The 19,242-nt window shown below is 38.2% G+C and overlaps 3 protein-coding genes across 3 annotated transcripts in view; 1 reads left to right on the top strand and 2 right to left on the bottom strand.

The window, feature by feature from the left end:
• Positions 1-9,886, bottom strand: part of LOC138029072 (alpha-1,2-mannosyltransferase ALG9-like) — an 18,307-nt gene extending 8,421 nt beyond the window's left edge. The window contains exons 1-10 of the mRNA XM_068876757.1: positions 9,789-9,886; positions 8,788-8,935; positions 7,670-7,804; positions 7,316-7,386; positions 5,784-5,872; positions 5,517-5,590; positions 4,802-4,863; positions 2,621-2,708; positions 1,384-1,489; positions 313-401 (exon numbers count right to left, since the gene is read on the bottom strand). Coding sequence (XP_068732858.1) covers positions 313-401; positions 1,384-1,489; positions 2,621-2,708; positions 4,802-4,863; positions 5,517-5,590; positions 5,784-5,872; positions 7,316-7,386; positions 7,670-7,804; positions 8,788-8,935; positions 9,789-9,874 — 948 coding nt within the window. The 5' untranslated portion in view covers positions 9,875-9,886. The remainder of the gene's footprint in view (positions 1-312; positions 402-1,383; positions 1,490-2,620; positions 2,709-4,801; positions 4,864-5,516; positions 5,591-5,783; positions 5,873-7,315; positions 7,387-7,669; positions 7,805-8,787; positions 8,936-9,788) is intronic.
• Positions 9,887-10,391: 505 nt separating this feature from the next.
• On the top strand, positions 10,392-11,479 carry LOC138030234 (ankyrin repeat domain-containing protein 40-like). The gene has a single exon (XM_068878124.1). It carries the CDS (start codon positions 10,407-10,409, stop codon positions 11,178-11,180), a length of 774 nt encoding a protein of 257 aa, XP_068734225.1. The 5' UTR covers positions 10,392-10,406; the 3' UTR covers positions 11,181-11,479.
• Positions 11,480-13,205: 1,726 nt separating this feature from the next.
• Positions 13,206-14,289, bottom strand: LOC138028438 (gamma-glutamylcyclotransferase-like). The gene has a single exon (XM_068875979.1). It carries the CDS (start codon positions 14,193-14,195, stop codon positions 13,734-13,736), a length of 462 nt encoding a protein of 153 aa, XP_068732080.1. The 5' UTR covers positions 14,196-14,289; the 3' UTR covers positions 13,206-13,733.
• Positions 14,290-19,242: the final 4,953 nt, after the last annotated feature.

Genomic DNA, 19,242 nt, shown 5'->3' with positions numbered 1-19,242 from the left:
AGAAAAATTGGTGGTTGTTTGCACGGGTCAGAACAAATCTCTGGAGTGTTTCAGAACAGATCCTCTACATTACCAAGGTATTTGACACTGGTCAATGCAGACCAAGCTTTGTACAAACTTGCCTAGGGAGAGTTACTGAAGGAACGGTTAGCATCAACCACTGGTTTAAGGGGCTATGTCACGTTATTATTAATAGGGTGTTTAGAGCAAATCTTTAGACCACACTTCGACTCTCTCCTCACTTACTACTTTAGACTCAGTAAACCAATAATAATAATTATTATTAAACCACATCATAACAACAACACTCACGCAAACTGGGAGGGATAACAGAGCCAGAGGAAACACAACATTGAAATTAAGGAAACCATTTAGAAAGTAAAAAGTCCATGGCTCCACACCTGTGTAAAAGAAACAAAAAAGAAAAACAATCACAAAGAAAACTTGGCAGAGCCACACACATTACTAACAACAGAAGTGTCACATTTAGATATATGGTAAGGGTAAAGTCTGCTTATGAGCCCAGTGGCCCATTAGGCCCGTAGTTTATTCCGGTTTCTGTGGCATGAAGCGACTAGGAGTATTTCTACTCCCCCCTGGATGGGATGCTAGTCCATCGCAGGGTTACCCCCAGCATTAAATTTGCCGGTACCCATTTAAACACCTGGGTGGAGGGAAGCACCATGAGTGTAAAGTACTGTCTTATCCAAGCTAAAGAACAGTCAATGCAATGTCCCGTACCACTCGCTCCAGAGTCGAGTGCACCAACCATGAGGCCACCGCGCTTAAAAGTCATCACTGGGGATAGAGACCTGTAGAGAGGGAGGGAATTGGGCACTGTGGAGGGGTGGATTAAAGGAAAGAAGAGCTATTATGATGAAAACAATGTAAGCTGTACAGCCATGTTGTTCCCCACTTCTTACTTCTCTTAATCAAATTTAGTTCCTAAACAAACCCTTAAAAATCCAACAGACTTTTTTTTTGAATACATGAATGTGATTTTAACCCTTTGACATCCAAACCGGCCGAAACCGGCCAGACTTACTAGGTTTAGTGTAAAGATGGGACAAAGTACATAAGATGCATAATCTATCTGGAACAAACTTCGGCAAACATTTTTTCTGCATCTGGTTAAATTATTCGTCTAGTATATTAAAAGACCGGCACAAGATGCATAATGCATCTGGATGAATAATTATCTAGTTTAGTGTGTCTTTGTAGAGATGATACTAATTTAAAAGTAGTAGTTTGTCCATATGCATACGTCTTATGCCTATCTTTACACCAAATGAACTTGACAGATGCAGAAAAAATATTTGCCCAAGTTCGCCCAGACAAATTATGTGTCTCTAGCATAAAAACAGCCAATTGCAATAATCTCACCATAGAGAGTTGGACCTCCTTTCCCAAACACGTTGTACAACACTATACTCAATGGTGCTATCACAGTCTTGCCATAGTAAAAGGAGTCTATATACACTAAAGGTCCCTAAGAAAATCAAAATTAGTTAATATGATAACAAGCATTTTGGCACAACTAACCCTAACAGATGAACGCACACCATCAAAACCTTACTTAAAATTTTGGACAGAAAGCAGTTTGGTCTGATCATTATACAAGCTAGCCCACTTTTTCGAATTCAATCTTTACTCATCAGGGGCTCTAAAAAAGCCGACTAGCAGTTCAACTTTGGATGGTGGAAGAGAGGTGTTTGGGAAAACCATGTTGATCGATTTATTGATTATACAAACATTTTCATTGATATCTTCCATGTGTCCGTGTTGCGTTTTTTCAATACATTTTCTTTAACATTTTCCTGCCCAAGAGTGACATGCATGTAATTTTTGACTAACGAAATTATGGGGTGGGAATGCCTTGCTTACGCAGGCTCATCAATAAGCTCACCCAGCTCTTTTGGACTGCATGTCTTTGAAATCAGACCAGGTACTTTGTTCAAATTTCAGCTGGTGATAAGCTCTCCATGAGCCAGTGAAATTCAATGGCAGCGAGCTGTTAGCGACAAAAAAGTCCCTCGGGGTTGGGAGTTAGACGTAATAGATTTTGATTTGTCTAATGCCAGACAATTTTACTTATCAGTGAGGGGGGTGGGGAGGGAAGGTTCAGGAATAAATGCGTTAACAACCTCCCCTTTAACCCATTGACTCCTGGGAGTAAGAACAATAGATTTTACCCTGTCTAACGCCAGATGATTTTACTCGTCAACAGTGGCCCTCTCACGAAGGGAAGTGTTAATAATATCCCTTACCAGCCAAGGAAAGAGACTTACATGTCTAAGGATTTAAATCCATCTCTTTCGCCAGACAATTTTACTCTTCAATGGCCACCGGTTCAAGAGTACCTACAATCCGGGTCAAAACTGTTGGGACAATTCCTGCTTTCCCCACCCCCCCCCCTCCCCCCCCAAAAAAAATGTTGATTTTTCAGTCTCCAAAGTCAAGATCTGTTCATTGATCACTAGCATGTTCCAACATTGTCTACTTTTCTCCCAAAATTTGACAAGTGTCCCGAAGTCTTTTGACCCAGATTGTACAGCCACTGAGAAACTACCCATATATACCCTTTAATGGCTACACTTTTTGTTTCCAGGATATAACTCACCAAAAATACTATTGATGATATAAGGCACAATTCTAGAAAATATACTACTCTTCCTTGTCTCATTAAGATGTCCCAAGCAATAGGTACACTGAAACAAAAGACAAAGTGTTAATCGACATGTTTGATGTAATGTGCAACCACTTCCTTCCAAAGCGTAGATCAAAATGTTCATTCTCTGAGTAACCGTAGTAATTGGTAACTATAGATTTCTTTGTTGGGTAGACATGAGAATTTGGTGTTATATCAAGATCACACCTCTTAAGCTGATGATTATCTTCATTCTCAATACCTGTGTGACTGACATTTCATGTAATTGTGGGGAGAATTTACATGCTTATCACTCCTGAGAGTCAAGGGGTTAAAAAACGAGCAGCAGTGTTTTATCGAGTTTCAAAACATGTGGCCTAGCCTAGTATACGGCTTCAAAGACACTGCATTACATGTACATACAATGTACCAATAAAGAAAGAGGTTTTACCGAATAGGATAGAAAGTCACTTTGTGTGAATCATGTATTACCGGGTACTTAAACATTTGATAGGGAATGCACAAGCTAAGTCAAATTCAATGAGCACTGCACTCTACGTGAACCTCTTGAGCCTTGATTTCATGCAGGCTAGAGGTTGAAGGTCATTAAGTCAGGGTTCAGCCATAACACTGCAACTACATTGTAATTGACAAACTGATCTATTTAACGAGGGCAAGTTTAAGGCCATAAAACTTAAAAGTGACACCTGTAACAGGTGATAATATTGGGTTACAGCTTCAATTGAGAACCCTGATTAGTGATAATAATAAGAAGTGGGGTCTAATATCAATTAGTATCAACCAACTAATGGACTAATACAAATGCTGCATTTTAATTGGCTACGCTACTAGAGGACTATTAGTAATATTTACCAGTGGTCCTTGAGTAGCAAAAAGTGTGACGCTTTCTTTCGTTTTATTCCCAAATAAATATTTTCTTCAACTTGCATTTGCTAACTTTATTTATTGCCTTTTCTGTCAGACTAGTTGGGTGATACTAAAACAAAAATTATTATTAGACCCTTCGCCCTCAAGGGCCATGGGTCAATAGCCCATTCGGCTTCGCCTTATTGGCTCTTGACCCGTAGCCGTGGCCCTTGTGGGCTACGAGTCTATTTGTTAATGATCCTTGCACATATCCTGGAGAATACAAAGTGCAGTAACTGCTAGTATTATAGGACCGGTCCACATCTGAAAGCATTGCAAATTTTGTGTTACACAAGACTAAACAAGGCAACATTAAGAGCCAAGTAGATACAATGTACACTCACTGTACTGGTCATAACTAAGACAAAACAGCATCTCAAGAAAACACACATCCCCAATGCCGTTTTGGCAAATGTGGGCCTTGAAGACACTGAGTCAAATGAAAATGACCTTGCACTTCAATAGATGTTTGAACAGAGTGATCCTTTACTTAACCTACATACAGTAATATTGCCACAAAAAGCCACATGTACATTCATAGACTGGGCACTAGTCAATAAATGTTCTCAGGTTTCTGAACATTATAATCAGGATTGCCACAGGTCACAAAGTTCTGCAGCAATGCTGTTAGGTAGATCAAAACCTTTGAGTCTCACTTTTACGAGGGAAAGGTTTAAAGGGGCTACATCATGTTATTTTAGGGTGTTTAGGGGAAATCTTTAATAATCATGAGCTTACAACTTAAAAATGGTAATGTGGAATTCCTTTACTGATAAAATTATCGTAACAGTTACATCACCAACGATGATTCAGAGCAAAAATGACCTTTATCCAACCAATTTGCCATAAACTTGAAAAACACCAGCCTGACTTTTTCCAAGATTATCCAAATGTAATCCATTTTAATCTTGTCCATTTATGTCCATCCATGCATTTCTTTTATGTTGTTCAACAGATTTAAGTGGTTATTGCAATGTTTCATTCTAAATTTTGGGCATTTTCTGTGTCATGAACGTACATCATTTTACGTGACATAACCCCTTCAACCCTTTCGTAAGCACTTCACGTTGGTTGGGCTTCTGGTAAAGGTCATGGGTCACCTTGTGATCCCCACACAAGGAAACATGAACCGCGTATTACGCAGTGTACTTGTATTGGACAACTCTATGGTTCTTGATTCAAATCAACCAGAAATTAAAATTTGAAAAAAACCTTCAAAATATTTACCCAAGGACTGCACTGAAAGGCCAGCCAATCAGCGAACCAGCCGCAGTTGCTAATACTGCAACCTGCAACGACAAAAAAATTGACATGTTACTTGACTCTGAGGATGACTTTCACTCATAAGGTAAAAATGTCAGTCGATGTCCCGAACCAACAACAGTCCTGCACAGGAACATTTTAACCTGGATGATCTTATTTCACCAACTTTTGATAAGATGCCTGAGTTCAAAGCATTTTGCTTTCAATAAATTTTCTCAAAACACGTAATCCACTCAAGCATGATAGAGCGGTTTTCAATTGAGTGTCGTAAAACAAAGTAATAGTACTTCGGCCAATCAAAAGAAGGTACAAACAGCGCAATGAGCTAATCCAAATTTGTAGCAACTCCATGTAACTTGCTCAAAGTGCAGGAAAAATTGCAACATGCAAGTCGCAATTGGTTGATAAACTGGAGCGAGATTTTAACCAATCACCAAGCTCAGCAATAATTCAATTGCATAATTACTTCAACAGTCATTTGAAAACTGCGTTATTATAATTATAATTTATTATCATGTTCCTTGTAAAATAACTACAATGCAGTACTTAACTCTATTGGTAGGCCTCAAGCATGTATATCTCGTCCAATAAAACTTATGTTTTGAACTACTAACATTATCCTTTGTTGAAAAGATGCTGAACAAATGGCTTTTAAGAATCCCCTGATTGGCAATCTTACCACATAATTTCCAGAAAACCAACCACCATATGATAAGTATGCCATGTACATTGCAAATGTGCTGGGAAGAAATGCTGAAAAAAGACAACAACAGCAACTTTATTATTTCGTACTCAACAGTTACAAGTTAATTTAAAAAAGAAAAATATATACAAGTCCTGTAGCAGTACAGAAAAAGTAAGCTACACATTCAACTTCTTTAACAACGGATTACAGTTACCAAACAGCAAAAAGCTGGACATAGACATAATCAATGGATGCGCCTACCAGCGGCAGAAATGAACATTCCTGTGCTAAAAAGCATGAAAACAATGGCAATCCGGGCAACGTGATTACCAAACTGTTTCATTATGCCCCTAAAGGAGATAATATGGATAACAGTATTACTTACATGTCCCAATTCCTTACTATTAAATAAATGATACTACCACTACCACTACCACTACCACCACCATCACTATAGCTGTACTACAACCACCACCACTGGTGCTTCTCAGGCTAATTCAAATAGTTTCCCATTCTTTTTCCCATAGAAGTATGAACTAAATCTATAGGGCAAGGTTAACATTGATTTATTGTGGGGAAGGGGGGGGGGGGGTGCAAATGCTTGATTGCCTGTATATTACAGCCACCATCACCATCACCACCACTACCACTGGCACCACCACAACCACTGCCACCACCACCACCTCTCCCACTGCCACCACCACCACTACTGCCACCACCACCACCACTGCCCCCACCACTATCACTACCACTGCCACCACCACCACTACTGCCACCACCACCACCACTGCCACCACCACCACCACTGCTACCACCACCACCACTGCCACCACCACCACCACTGCTACCACCACCACCACTGCTACCACCACCACCACTGCTACCACCACCACCACCACTACCACTGCCACCACCACTACCACTACCACTGCCACCACTACCACCACCACAACTACCACTTCCACTGCACACCACTAATATAACCACCGCCACCACCACTACAACTACTACCACTGCCACTACCACAACCACTATCCCAACTATTATGAACACCACCACTGCTACTATGTCTACCACTCCTCCTATCACAATAATATAATTATAATCATCAACATCATACTTATAATCTAATGGATCTCTCAGATACAGCTATAGTAGTAGTATTGATAGCGGTGGTGGTGGTGGTGGTTGTAAGTGAACATTGATTGGCCAATTCAGCAAGCCACATTTGACAGTACAGCACTATTTTACATGTAGAGTAACTTAAACTTCTATTGTGTTGCTTGATTCACACATTCTTCCACCCAACAAGCATAGCTCTGTTACTTTCAGGTGAGAACTGTTCGTCAAAGTTTTTGTATACATAGAGGATATCGAGTGTTGAAAAATATTAATTACGTATCTCCAACCGGCCATGTCATATTCTATTTATTATTATAAACACTAATGAAATATATATCAAATACAAGATGTTACAATTGAAACCACTGGGAACTCGGAAAAATCCGAGCCCCAGATGGAATTCGAACCCACGACCCTCCGTGATCTAGTACGGATGCTCTACCACTCGGATTTTTCCGAGTTCCCAGTGGGTTCATTTGTAACACCTTGTATTTGAATAATTTGATATAATGTTAACCATTGTCTCACATACTACATAATAATAATAATTGTTATTATTATTATTATTATTATTATTATTATTATTATTAATTATTATTATTATACCTCTTAGCATTCTTTAAATATTATTCATGTAGAGTAACAAGAAAATCAGAGGTTGAATGACATACCTATAAAAATATGTCTCACAGGCTGCGCATATTATTGACAGAACAAAGCGAAGAAAATAAAACACCAGTACCTGCCAAAACGACAAATTGAATTATTACCACGTGTTACTTCAAATATACAGTGATTTCGTTTCACTCATTACTAAGTATTAAAAGTCGGCGATAAGCTCTCCATGAGCCAGTGAAATTCACTGGCAGCCGGCCGTTAGCAACATCCCTAGGAGTTAAACTTAATAGACTTTGGAATGTCTAACGCCACTAGACGATTTACTCACCAGTAAGGGGTGGCTCAGGCCTAAAAGGGTTAAATGACAGCTTGATTATTAAGAAAAAAGTCACTGTTTCTAAAATTACCTTATTGGCTTCAAATAACTGAATTTGCAGTTTTCCGGGGATAGCATGTAGAAGAAGATATGCATAAGACCTGATGGCATACTTTGGTGAATACTCCCAAGTTTGAAAACCAGTACCAAACGTCAAGTAATGCATCTAAGGTTTTGAAAGAATGTAAATAAAAAGAGAACAACATCAGAAAGCTGGTGGATGAGTACTTTGGCTTTTAAATGTATAGTTGGCGTAAAGGGACCTGAATCTCTGTACAACGTCGGGGGTTTGGGATACATTGTAAATGTAAAAGATGCAAACAAGTTAATGCTTTTACAGTAAATGTGCACTTAACAGCTATCAAGCTAGTTTACTTAATAATCTGAAAGTAACAACAATTTTATTATCATTATTATTATTATTATTATTATTCATACTCACAGAACATGATTAAGAACCCCAATAGGCCTTTTTCGATATATTAAATTCAGCTTGAAAGAGAGGTTTAGAGGGCAAAGACAAAGGAAAGTGGATGATATGCTAATATCTTTCACATTCATTGCAACTTGTTTCTATTGTTTTTTCCTCTCTGCCTTCACTATCGAGCTGAATATTGATATTTCGAAAATGGTCAATTGTCAGGAGGCAACCAGTTGGCTATTTACAAAGTGTGGAAGAGTTAAAGCCCGGGGCAACTGGAAACAAATCCAAACCAGAGATTAGAGTGGGATTTGAACCTGGGACAACTGCATGCAAAAACCCAACGCCCTAACCACTGTACCATGCCGGCAAATGAAAGGGACTATGTCAGTTGGGGCACATGCATAGTAGGGGCCAGTTGGGATTAATTTGATCGGAGGTTTCCTGGTCAGACATAACCACAGTCGAGCCATTGTCACACATTCTCTCCACAATGACAGAAGCTTTCGTGCACCTGTGTTTTTCGAACCTATAGAACTTTCTGAAGATAGAAACAATTCAAGTAGATGAAATAAGCCGTTTAACAGGAAGGAAAAATTTCAGGCTGACATTCAAAAACAAAAATCAAAACTTAAAATTCAAAGATCCAGCCGACATTCAAAAGCAACACACAAACTATCTACATGATATTTAAAATGTTAAGTTAACAAAAAAAAATTTCTTCTTACTGGTTCCCAATAGTTGAATGTTTCATCACAGTCAGAAATATTACTGAGAAAAGCAGAACAAAATCTGGCGGACAACAGCAGTTTGAATATCGTATATGGTCTTGGACTCCACACAGACTGATCATCACAGGAAGCCAACTTCTTTTCCCTGAAACAAAACCACAACATCCAATATTATCTTTATAACTGGGAGGGACTCTGAATAAGTGCAGCCATGAAAACCTAGAGGTGTGCATGCATGCGACCCTTCTCTGGGTGTAACTTCCATACCAGGAAGTATACACACGTACCTTGTAGGTCTTTAGCAATGGCCACGGAATACACTGTACGTTTGAATGTGGGGTGAGGGGGGTGGGGTGATGTGATAGGTTTTGGTATGGATCAGAGAAGTATTAGGGGAGAGGACAGGTTTAGGAGAAAACAACAATGTTGTCATTGTATTGAGTTTCGCTTGTCAGTGGGCTCAAATAAGCTTCTACCCTTGGGTAGAAAACTGGGCTTAACCTGGGTTCAAGACAGAACCAAATCGATATATTTTTCTTTGTTTTCTTTGTTTGTTTGTTATTTGTTCAAGCAGGTTGAAGTATTGGCAGCTATTCAGCTGATGTGGACTTGCTATACCCACCCACCCATATACTGACGAAGGACAGCCACAACACCGGGAACTTCATCCCCTACTCTTCACGAATAGTGTGTAGGTTCTTTAACGTCCCATAGGGAACTTATAAACGTGAACGATCTGTGTGAGACGAGGCCTACGGTTTATAGTCCTTATCCTTTTGTTTCCTTCAATGTAATGTTTTGGTTCTTCTTTTATTTTACACACAGGCTCTTCGTCCTCCATGGATGAGCCCAAATTTTCACATTTTAACAAGGCCACGTGCGTAAATCTGTTAAATGGAAGTAGTCAAAAGATCGCGAAGTGGAACCCAAAGGACAACGGGTTTGTCGAAAAGGTTAGGGAGGGATAACGAGTAAGCCCCCAATTGAAATTCACTTACAAATCAATATCCGTTGACCTTGCAGAGCCGAGAATAGATTTTGAACCAGTTGTACTCGATGATGATTTCTGTCTGCGAGCGGCCATGTTGTTTACACGCCCACGATTCAAGCACATGTATGTACAGCGTTTTTATTAAGCGAGGTATATATTTTTTTCAAATATGGTGAATCTAATGTACCCTATCAATTGTGAATGACCCAATCACCTGATTATACTCATTAGTTGTTTTTTTTTTTTTTTGACAGACTATTTTAAATGATACCACTTTTATCATGCTATCAATGTCAATTTCGTTTAATGATTGAGATTGTTTATTTACTTGGGGCGCTTTGCTTGTCAAGCTTGAGCTTGAGCTCGTCAATGTGCAAATTTGTACCACTCAATTATACTTGAGCTCTCCTTTTCTTTTTGTCAATAATTCTTTCTTTTTCCTTCCAGCTATTCTCGGCGGGTTCTAGTCTCCTTGGCAGCCGCTCGGGCTGATGGAGGATTCATTATAAGTAAAATATATGAAAGTGTACACGTTTCTATGGAGCATTTCAATTGGACAGTTTGTTGTGAACACACAGAAGCCAATCAAAGATGGTTTTATGTTATGTTTTTCGTTATATCAAAGATGGCGGATATAAACAGAGAATTGGAAGAAAAATTGCGCGAAATGTGCTGTATTGGAGACGAGAAGAATGCTAGACTACTTGTAGAAAGAGGAGTGAATCTTAATGCAGCAAACGCCGTTAACGGGTGGACTCCTTTGCACTGGGCAGCGAAGAGAGGCCATAGAAATATAGTGAAATACCTTCTACAACAGTGTGTTGATACGAAGGCTCTTACAGGGAAAGGCGAAACTGCAGGACAGGTAGCCACTGATGAAGAAATCAGAAAGATGCTAGGAGAAGAAGACAACGTCAAACTGAACACAGAGGTCGAAACTTTGCCGATCGTGCCAAATTATCTTCGAAATCCAGAGTTTTTCTATGCACGGGAAACGTCGGAGAACTTTATAGACACTGGAAAAATGGGATTTGAGAAGGGTGGCCTTATGGCAAGGAACCAAGATCCCTCTGTTACGTGTTCATCTATGTTTAACAGACATAAGAGCAATAATGCAGAAACGTATACAGGACACGTACAATCACTAGAAGAGCTGGTCTTAAAATTACGAATTGCAGATTCGAAGGACGAGGACTTCCTCGAAGTTGATTTGGACAGAAGCAATTTGACATTTGAAAATCTCGTGTCTGTTTGCTGTGATGAGTTATGTATTGAAGCGAACAATATAAAAAGGATCAGAAAATTGCCAAATACTATTGTTAGGAATGACAAGGACGTAAAAAGACTATTATCTTTGCAGGAATTAGAGGTTGTCCTAAAAAGGCAGACAATTGAATAGTCAAAACAATAGCGAAGGCCTTTTACTGTGAAAATCGGAAAACCATGAAAATAAGAAATATTTATGAAACGTTTTTGGGTTTCAAGGAAGAAGCCAATCACGCACGAGAAAGCTAAACCGCAACCACTAATGGTAATTAATTTTGTTTTTGGTTTCATGTTGCTTCTGACTGGTTGGTGCCCAGAGGGAAATGTCAAAATCAAATCAAAGTGTTCACGGCTTTTGGATTTGCCCAGTAACAGGCCATTCTTGAGTTTGATGTAGAGATTAAATTAATTAAAATTATTAATTTATGTGGTTTAACATACAGCATTCCTTAAGTTGTGGAGGGACAGCAGTGCAGTAGTTTAAAGCACCAGATTCCCACCGCCAGGATCAATGGTCACAGGCATAGATTGTTTTCTTCGACAAGAAGCTTTGCTCCAAACTGCTTATCTTCGACTAGGTGTATGAATGGGTTATAATAATAGACCTTATCACAGTTTTGGAAGCCATCTTGACGGGTAGGCAAATGTGATCGAAATAACAGTGGCTCTATGGGAATCTGCAGTAAAATAACTTGAGCAAACCTTGAATGTAGAAAAAATTGAGAATAGTAAACTTTAGTTGCCAACCAAAGGATTTTCCTGACAAAATTTGTGGATCCCACCTGCACTAGAATTTGGCCAGCTAAATTTTCAATTTTGCCATACAATTGCTTGAAATATTTACGCTCAGTCGGACATGCGTCTTTGGAAAAAAAATACGGGCAATTGTACGAGAAATTTAAAATTTCCTGATTGTCAGTCCTGGAAACTGATCAACATCCCTTTGTTAAACTGAGTACATGGCAGAATTGCCACATACACAAACTCAATGTATGCAATGTCCTGCTAACTGGGTTAATTTGGGTGTTACAAGTGGCATGCAGAATAACACATGGTTTGGGGCTGAGCAAGAAAAATGCTTACCACAGGCGTAGTAATTCTAGCAAATTACCGGTACTAGCCTTGTGTGAAGGCCACAAGACACCTTAAAAATGACATCCATTCAAATCACAAGCCATTGCTGCCTTGTTTTTGAGCTTCAAATTAAAAAGATAATTTACTTTGAAATTTTTAAAAGTAATTGTCATTTAGGAACAATGTACATTATGACTCGAAATATTGAATGATTCTGTTGTGTTATGCAATAAAAAGACATTATCACCACTAAAGACAGGGCGTGGTCTCCTAGATCAAGGACATCAAGTTTCTTTTCTGGGCGTAGAAAACTGGGATGAATTTTTCTCTTCTGTTTATATGAAAAATTTCAGGCCAGTTATCAAGATAAAAGAAGCAGGACACACTCTGAACCAACCTCATTCCCAGGGTGTCTTTGTCGATATGGAGACCCTGAGAACGAGGTTGTACACAGAACTATAAATGATTAATATGTGCAGGCACACTCTATTTTGGTAATTGGACTAAATGACGTCAAGACATAAATAAGTTGAAAAACCAAGGGAGATCATGCCAGGCTTCACTACATCAACACATGAAAATATAGGAATAATAATAACAATAAGTGTCATGCTAATTGCCATCACAAGTATAGCAATGTGACAGCTCAACAAGGTCAAACCTACAGCATACTATGGCACCTCCGGTTCCTGCTATACGGTTCATGTATGACGTTGGAGCAAAGCTTACAGCCAGTTGGAATCAGCTGTATGCTGGTTTTTGTTGATGGGGGAAAACCAGAGAACCCAGAAAAAAACCCTCAGAGCAGAATAAAGAGCCCAAAATGCGTAATGCGTATGCTTTATGATGGTAGCCACCTTCTTATGGCTATGCCACCATGAAAAATTTGTTCCATCTGTGTGTACATAAGGCAAATAAAAAATAATGAACTGCAAATTTCTGGTAGAGGGCAAAGGATCATATTTGCTGGGTAAATTTGCAATTATATATTTTTTTTGTCAAAGACTTCTGGAAATGTTTTGGAGAAAATCAGACCAAAGAATGTGAAAAACTGAAACCAATACCAGAAAACTTCTAGACTTCGTATGTTTTTGACAAATTTTCTTTTCAGATAAGGACAACAAACCTCAGACCCTGTCTAACAAATACAGGTCAGTGCAACAATGTTCGTAACTATGTCGTGGGACGTAAAAGAACCCACACCTTGTTTGCTCAGAGCAGGTCATGGAATTCCCAGTGTTGTGGTCTATCCACTGTGGTATTACGGTTAGGAGAATAAACCCTTGGAGATACTAGCTACACCAAACTACTCTAAAACCCGAGGATAAAAAAAGGTATGATGATGATATCATATGACCACACCTCGGGTCACAAGTCCCCAATGTGACCCTACCAGCCTAATGGCAGGTCCCTCCAGATATAACTCACCCAAAACCGAGCTTAGAATTTTGAGTTATTAACACTAATTCTTGCGATCATATCGATAAATGAGCTTAATCCAATTCATTTTTAATTTAAAACGAACTGAAATCGTCAATAAATTATTCATGACAGTGCTAACAAATTAAACAAACAACGGTGTAAAACTGAAAACAAATTCTTTCAGCCTTCTCTAGTCTCCGCACACTTTTTCAAAGGACTTGAGCATCTCGAAATAATCTGCTGGCAAAATATCTTTCCCACACAAACAGTGGTTTAAATAATCTCTCTGAGGCACCAGCCCCTGCAGATAAAATTGTTCCGTGACTATGTACGTTGTTGCTTCAATTTTCTCCCCACCCGAAGCTTCCACTGTAACTTGTTCTCGCCGATAGCAGCCCATCTTCACCTTTTCAAACACATCTAATTTATCCAAACCTCCGTCGTCGAGTCTGTACAAAGCTCCAAACACTACCGAATTCTTTTCCGGTGTGATGTTCCCAGAGCCGTAACCATCAGGTCTCTTAAACGAAAAACTAAACTTATAGTCGAGCAGCTTGGCTCCCACTCGTGAGGTAAAGAAGGCTTTCCGTTCCCTCATTCTATCCGGATTCATGTTGGATCCATAAGCGAAATAAACCTCCTTGGCTGCCATGCTAAGACGTCTTCGGTCTGTGGACTTCTTTGTCAGTAGCACTTCCGTTTTGTGAGACCCATCCCCAGGATCCTCGCTTTATACCAGCAGTGAGGCGTGGTTACCTACAGCAACCACACGGTTGGTACTTTAAGTAGTGTTATTAAAGTGTATCATAATAGTATGTAATTATATCATGGATGTATTAAAGCCTTAAATTGTTATATATAAAGGTATATACCAGTGAATTTCCATGTATACCCATATATATTCATGTATACCCATGTATATCCATGTATACCCATGTATGTCCATGTACACCTATGTATAACCATGTATACCCATATATATTCATGTATACCCATGTATATCCATGTATGCCCATGTATGTCCATGTATACCCATATATATTCATGTATACCCATGTATGCCCATGTATGTTCATGTATACCCATATATATTCATGTATACCCATGTCTATCCATGTATGCCCATGTATGTTCATGTATACCCATATATATTCATGTATACCCATGTATATCCATGTATGCCCATGTATGTCCATGTATACCCATATATATTCATGTATACCCATGTATATCCATGTATGCCCATGTATGTCCATGTATACCCATGTATATCCATGTATAACCATGTATGTCCACGTATACCCATGTACATCCATGTATAACCATGTATTTTCATGAATACCCATATATATTCATGTATACCCATGTATGCCCATGTATACCCATGTATATCCATGTATGTCCATGTATACCCATATATATTCATGTATACCCATGTATATCCATGTATGCCCATGTATGTCCATGTATACCCATGTATATCCATGCATAACCATGTATGTCCATGTATACCCATGTATATCCATGTATAACCATGCATTTCCATGTATACCCATATATAATCATGTATACCCATGTATATCCATGTATACCTATGTATGTCCATGTATACCGATATCTATTCATGTATACCCAGGTATATCCATGTATGTCCATGTATACCCATATATATTCATGTATACCCATGTATATCCATGCATACCCATATATATTCATGTATACCCATGTAAATTCAATGTATACCAATATATATTCATGTATACCCATGTATATCCATGTAAGGCCATATATGTCCATGTATACCCATGTATATATGTCCATATATGTACATATGTCCATGTATACCCATGTATACCCATGTATAACCATGTATGTCCATGTATATCCATGTATACCCATATATATTCATGTATACCCATGTATATCCATGTATAACCATGTATGTCCATGTATACCCATGTATATCCATGTATAACCATGTATGTCTATGTATACCCATATATATTCATGTATACCAATGTATATCCATGTATACCCATGTACGTCCATGTATACCCATGTGTATCCATGTATAACCATGTATGTTCATGTATACCCATGTATGTCCATGTATACCCATCTACATCCATGTATAACCATGTATAGCCATGTATATGCATGTATATCCATGTATGCCCATGTATATCCATGTATAACCACGTATGTCCGTGTATACCAATATATATTCATGTTTACCCATGTATAACCATTTGTAGCTGTGTATATCTATGTTTACCCATGTATCTCTATGTATACCCATGTAAATCTATGTATAACCTTGTATATCCATGTATACCCATGTATATCCATGTATAACCATGTATTTCCATGTATACCCATGTATATTCATGTATACCCATGTATGCCCATGTATACCCATGTATATCCATGTATAACCATGTATGTCCATGTATACCCATGTATATCCATGTATAACCATGTATGTCCATGTATACCAATATATATTCATGTATACCCATGTATAACCATGTATAGATATGTATATCTAGGTATACCCATGTATCTCTATGTGTACCCATGTTAATCTATGTATAACCTTGTATATCCATGTATACCCATGTATGTCCATGTATAACCATGTATACCGATGTATGTCCATGTATAACCATGTATACCCATGTATGTCCATGTATACCCATGTATATCCATGTATAGCTATGTATATCCATGTATATCCATGTATATCCATGTACAGCCATGTATTTCCATGTATACATATGTTCAGCCATGTATATCCATGTATATCCATGTACAGCCATGTATATTCATGTCTGTCCATGTATACCCATGTATATCCATGTATAACCATGTTCAGCCATGTATATCCATGTATATCCATGTACCGCCATGTATATCCATGTATACCCATATATCTCTATGTATACCCATGTATATCCATGTATAACCGTGTATATCCATGTATACCCATGCATATCCATGTATATCCATGTATATCCATGTATACCCATGTATACCCAAGTATACCCATGTATATTCATGTATAGCCATCTATTGCCATGTTTTTCCATGTATAGCCATGTATATCCCTGTAGAGCCATGTATATCCATGTAAAGCGATGCAGTTCCATGTATACCCATCTATATCAATGTATACCCATGTATGTCGATGTATACCCATGTGTACCCATGTATATTCATTTATATCCATGTATATCCATGTATACACATGTATATATATGTATACCCTTTTACAGTCATGTATTTCCATGTATATCCATGTACCGCAATGTATGCCCATGTATATCCATGTATACCCATGTATATACATGTATACCCATGTAGTATCATGTATATCCATGTATATCCATGTATACCCATGTATATCCATGTATACCCATCTATATCCTTGTTTAGCCACGTATTTCCATGTACACCCATGTATATCCATGTATAACCATGTATTTCCATGTATATCGATGTAGAGCCTTGTATATCCATGTATATCCGTGTACGGCCACGTATTTTCACGTATACTCATGTATATCCATGGATACCCATGTATGTCCATGTATACCCTTTCATATCCATGTTTTGCCATGTATATCCATGTATACCCATGTACAGCCATGTATCTCCATGTATATTCATGTTTATCCATGCATACCCACGTATATCCATGTATACCCATGCATATCCATGTTTACCCATGTATATCTAAGTACAGCCGTGTATAGCCGTGTGCAACAGTGTGTATCCATGTATAGCCATGTATCACATGGATATGTATTCATGGATAACCATGTACAACCATGTTTATCCATGTATAGCTGTGTAGTATCATATATGTCCATATATTTCCATTTAAAACCATGTATTTTCATGCTGTCCTTGTATATCTATTTATAACCATATATATCTATGTATAGCCTCTTATTATCATATATATCATATATATGCATGTACACCCAAGTACATCTATGTATAGACGTGTATTACCCTGCATATAACCATAATTTCCTTTCTACAGGGACGACCATTTGGAATGCGCTGCTAGACCAGCTAAATCAATTGCCTTCTATAAATGGTTTAAGAAAGCAAATAAAATCTTTCACGTTTGCATCGGCAAAAACTGATAAAATTAAGCAATTTTTGTAAAAAGTATGTTAAGGTCATTGATTTTTAAACTTAGGTATCTTTGTATATTATACACGGCTTTTAGGTAAAACAGATTTTCTATGTAAAATACGTATGAATTTGGTGAAATTACCGCGTTTAACTAACGTTCTCCTATCCTATCTATCTATCTATCTATCTATCTATCTATCTATCTATCTATCTATCTATATCTGATATACTTAACCATGAGATCTTGATAAAGAAATTAGAATACTTTGGCTTTGATCACTCAGCAGTTGCCATTTTCCATTCGTATTTGTCAAATCGCAAGCAACAGTTTAGTGTGAATGGAACATCTTCTAAGCTTCTAGATATTTCGTGTGGCGTATCACAAGGCTCAATATTACGACCCCTTTTATTTTTAATGTATATAAATATTTCTTCGGCGAAATGTGACGCGTGAGTATTTTTCCAAAATAAGCAATAAACACAAGCACAAAGTTAACAAGTAAATAAAAGTTTGGGAATGACTGTATTTTCTCCTGTAAACTTTATAGGGAGCTTCAAACTTTACCAACATTTGTCCAAGGACAACAACTAATAACGTCTTATTAAGCACGTCGAAAGCATTTATAATGTCGGAAACGGGATAATTGGTATTGATTAAGGTAATGTGTATGTAATGACAATGATATAGCGGCCCGGAAATCGAGCGTATCTATCTGTCTGCTTCAATTATTAAGTTTGTTCATCTTTTGTCCTGAAGATCTTTATAGCCAATAGCCAATCAGTTTACGTTTGATCAATGTATGTCTATAAGATAAGAGAACAATGGGTTGTAGTTTAGTCAGTCAGAGACATGAACTTATGGTGTACGCCATCGGAGAAATTGTAAAACAATCGAGGAAAGCGACAGTGTGGGTTCCTTACTTATTCCCCATAACAAAAACCTAAGTTTTCGGGTGCTTAGTATAATTGCTTTTAAACCAAAACGGTTATCGACACTGGGCATCAGCTTTGACCATAGATCGTGGGCATTTAAGCCCTTGCTTACCCCCACCCCCCTCCTCCTCAACAAGAGTCAAGATTCAAGAGTTGAAGCCAGATCGCGAGCCCAAAAAAATATTCCAAGAAGAAATTTATTATGTTCACCTCCACCCACACACGCAGAGACGGATTTCTAAGTTTTGCCACTACTTAAAATTTTATTGACATCATTCATTCAACAGAAAATATGGCCATTACCGAAGGAACTACGCCCGTAAAATAACACCTTTTTTGTAGTGGGATAATAAATCTCTTATTCGATGGTCTAACATATAAGGCCATTCTCTCCGTTGAGCATTGTCCGACCGACCCCAATTTTTGGAATTTTCAAAAAAAAAAAAAAAAAGGGTAACGGTGTTTTAAAACCATTTTAATGTTGCATAGGAGTTTCAGGGGTTGATCCTTTTTCCCACGCTGTCTTAAGTTTGCAACAACATCCACCAACTTTTCAGCCATATTCATTTTGGGTTCACGTTTTGTTTGTTTTCCGGGCTCCACAGCTATGATGCTGGGGT

Source organism: Montipora capricornis, chromosome 13 (assembly GCF_036669925.1).
Source record: "Montipora capricornis isolate CH-2021 chromosome 13, ASM3666992v2, whole genome shotgun sequence".
Taxonomy (NCBI): domain Eukaryota; kingdom Metazoa; phylum Cnidaria; class Anthozoa; order Scleractinia; family Acroporidae; genus Montipora; species Montipora capricornis.
The sequence above is the reverse complement of the archived record's forward strand: the minus strand, read 5'-3'. Positions and strand labels throughout refer to the sequence as shown.